This window comes from Marmota marmota, unplaced genomic scaffold (genome assembly GCF_001458135.2).
Source record: "Marmota marmota marmota unplaced genomic scaffold, marMar, whole genome shotgun sequence".
Classification (NCBI taxonomy): Eukaryota; Metazoa; Chordata; class Mammalia; order Rodentia; family Sciuridae; genus Marmota; species Marmota marmota.
Window position 1 is genome coordinate 26,011,325 of NW_026000240.1, and position 3,213 is coordinate 26,014,537.

At 54.5% G+C, this 3,213-nt stretch overlaps 1 protein-coding gene across 1 annotated transcript; it reads right to left on the reverse strand.

Moving 5' to 3' along the window:
* Nucleotides 1-900: 900 nt before the first annotated feature.
* On the reverse strand, nucleotides 901-2,935 carry Sox14 (SRY-box transcription factor 14). Its single transcript, XM_015487306.2, has one exon. It carries the CDS (start codon nucleotides 2,455-2,457, stop codon nucleotides 1,735-1,737), a length of 723 nt encoding a protein of 240 aa, XP_015342792.1. The 5' UTR covers nucleotides 2,458-2,935; the 3' UTR covers nucleotides 901-1,734.
* Nucleotides 2,936-3,213: the final 278 nt, after the last annotated feature.

Sequence of the window (3,213 nt, forward strand, 5' to 3'; positions counted from 1 at the left end):
AAAACACGCGTGAGCACCGGTTTGGGGTGAGACTGGGGAAGACCGGAGGCGAGGAACACTCTTCGAACAAATTCCAGAGTTGGACTGGATAGCATCAGAGGATTTCTTGTTTTCCTCCCTCACAATACACAGAACAATCTTCAAGCAAACATTCACCCGGAGGGAAAGAAAAGGGTTCTTTCTTATTCATTAAACACTAAAGCATTTTTAAATGTTTGTTTTTTAAAACTCTGCTTGAGCCGTGACCATAAAGCCCTCTTTCTCTTTTCTCCCTCAGGGTCTTAGCAAAAAGTCTGACAGGACCCGGCGGGGACCTAGGGAATGTTTTTCTGCATTTCTTGGGTTTTTATTTTCTAACTTAGGAACCGGTTTGGAGTCCCAGGTCCCCACAGAAGCCGGTAACAGTGTTTCCAAGCACCTACTTTTTTTTTTTTTTTTTTTTTTTTGGATTCCACTCGCCTCGCCCCTAGCAAACTTAAACATCTGCAGTAGGACGCGATGCTCGGTGAGCAACTGGTTCCCAGGGGACTCGTGCTTCTCCCCATTCCTTTGGAGTTTTGTTTTTTAAAAGCGAACCCAAGGTTCGCCTTTTGTCTGGGTTCCTTCGCTTCTTGAAGCGACCCCACGCTTTTGCGAAGAACGCGCAGAAAGAGTGCGGGCCCAGGTACTGATACCTTTGTCTGGCCTCTAAAGGCAAAAAGCGGCTCCCCGGGGCGGGATCTCCACAGATCCCAGACTCTAGGCCCTTCTGCACCAGGCTTAAAGGTTCGGTCAAAGCAGGACAGCGCCAGCTATCACTGCTAGAATCGCTCCACCAGCACTCAGCCTCCCCGCGGCCCCACTTCCCCGGCGGCTGGACCTGACCTCCTGACTTGATTTTATGCACATCAAAGGTTACTCTTTGCAATGACAGATTGTCTTTATTCAAAACGTCTTTGTTCAACAAATGAACAGAGTAACGAGGTAAAATCCTTCTAGGTACATTTCCAAGACATCGTCAAAACATTTATGATCATTAAGGATGTTTTTATTATTTTAATTTTTGTTCACCTTCTACTTCCTGACTTCATAACCCGACATTCTGTCTAAAAGTAAACTTAGGTCTCTAGGAGCACTGCTTTACACAAATAGCAAAGTGGGTCCTTTTTTCTTTTTTTGTTTTGTTTTCCCTTTAAAGAAGCAAACACTATTATAGCATGGTTTTAAATAGAAATGTTTCCCTTTTTGTAGTTTTAAACTTTTAAGCTTTTCTTTCCCCCCACACATGAAGAGTAAATGGTGCCTAGTTGTGTCTGATGGAAAAGTGGAGACCCAACTGTCTCTTTTCTTCAGGGGGAAAAAGAAAAATATATATATATGCATATTCTAGATATAATACCAGGATCTGGGAGTTCCGAGTCCAAAGCCTATCAGAGGAGAGTGAAGGGGACATAAATAAAGCAAAACTGCCCACTTTTTTGTCCAAAGGGGGTGCAGTCGGAGATTTGTTTGGGGAGAGTAGGGATGGGGCAGCTGTGTAGCTGTCATAATGTTTGCAAGTTTCTGCACCTGTCTGCGCCTTGGGTCCGGGAGGATGCCCCTCCCTTTCCCCTGGAAGAGAGAGGCAGAGTCTGGGTAGGGTAAGGGGCAGCAGCAGGGCTGACCCAGAGGCATCTGCAGGCCAGGGCTAGGCGCAGAGGACAGGGTGCAGACCCCGCTTCCAGGCCACCCTTCAGGTCCGGGCCAGGCTGGGGGTTACATGGCCGTGGCGTGGGCTGACGAATAAGGGTCTATGCCAGTCTTGGTCATGCCTGGGAAGAGGATGTAGGCGACGGGGGGCTGCAGGGTGGAGGCAGACCAGGCAGTACAGTTACAGGGCACCACGTAGCCGGGGTTGGTGGGGGACGGGTGCGTGTGCGTGTGCTGGCTGGGGCAGCTGAGGCTGCCGAAGGCGCCGTTCTGGTAGCCCAGGGTGGACGCGTAGGGCAGCGCGCTGGTGGCCAAGGTGTGGGGCACTTCACCCATCTTCTGGATGGCACTGGAGCTAAACTGCGCGGGGTCCAGCAGGGAGTAGGGCGCCGAGGCAGGCGGCAAGAAGGCCCGGGCTTTCTCGGGCGCGCTCAGGAGGCCGTCGGAGGCCCCCACGGGCAGGCCGGCCGCCTTGAGCGGGTCCGTGTCGCCCAGGTAGGGCAGGGGGAAGACATACCTGTCCTTCTTGAGCAGGTTCTTGGGCTTGCGCCGTGGCCGGTACTTGTAGTCAGGGTGCTCCTTCATGTGCTGGGCGCGCAGCCTTTTGGCTTCGTCGATGTATGGCCTCTTCTCTGCCTCCGACAGAAGCTTCCACTCGGCGCCTAGGCGTTTGCTGATCTCCGAGTTGTGCATCTTGGGGTTTTCCTGGGCCATCTTGCGCCGCTGGCCCCGGGACCATACCATGAAGGCATTCATGGGCCGCTTGATGTGGTCTGAAGGTTTGGACATGGTCCCGGCGGCTAGGCGGGCGGGGGTGGGGAGTGCAAGGGGCTCTGTGGGCGAGCCTGGGAGCGGTTGGCAGTCTGTCTTTCCGTCCTGAGCCGGGACTCTGAGCTCCCCTCTCCTTGGCGCAGCTGAGGGGAAGCCAGAGAGAAGAACTGATCCGGCAAAGTTCAGCTGATCATTCCAGTCCCAGCACCCAGGTAGCCCCCGGGGGGCGAACCGGGACAGGAAGGGCGGGGGATGAGAGGGCTTTCGGCCGGGGGCTGTGGGCACCTGAGACTGGGGCCCAAGTACCAGAGTCTCTGGGATTAAGTGGCCAGGTAATTTTCTGGAGAGGGCAGGAAGCTCCTCCTCTCCCTCTCCACCTTCGCCTTCTCTAGTTCCCTTCTCTTCTTTTGCGTCTCCGGTCGTGGCTCCCCCCTCCCCTGACTTCCCCGGAGCTGCCTTGCCTTAGCACTGCACCTGGCTGAGAATGCGGGGAGGCAGATGAACAGGAGCCAAAAGCGGCGAAGTTCAAAGGCGAGGTGGGCCCGGACAGCACGCACTCTGACATAAGCGTGGGGCGGTGACTCCCCAACCTGGGCGCCAATCAGCTGCAGAGAAGGCGAGGGGGAGCACCTGCCAACGCGCGAGTAGAGGCTAGAGGGAGCGACACTGGTGGGGGCGGGGAGAGGTGTGTGTGTGTGAGAGAGAGAGAGACTGAAACCGAGAGAACACAGCGACTAAGCTCAGGACTGGCTACTTGGGCTCCACATTGTCTCT

Excerpts from the sequence above, each read along its gene's own strand:
- Sox14 (XM_015487306.2), bottom strand. The coding sequence starts at position 2,457 with ATGTCCAAACCTTCAGACCACATCAAGCGGCCCATGAATGCCTTCATG.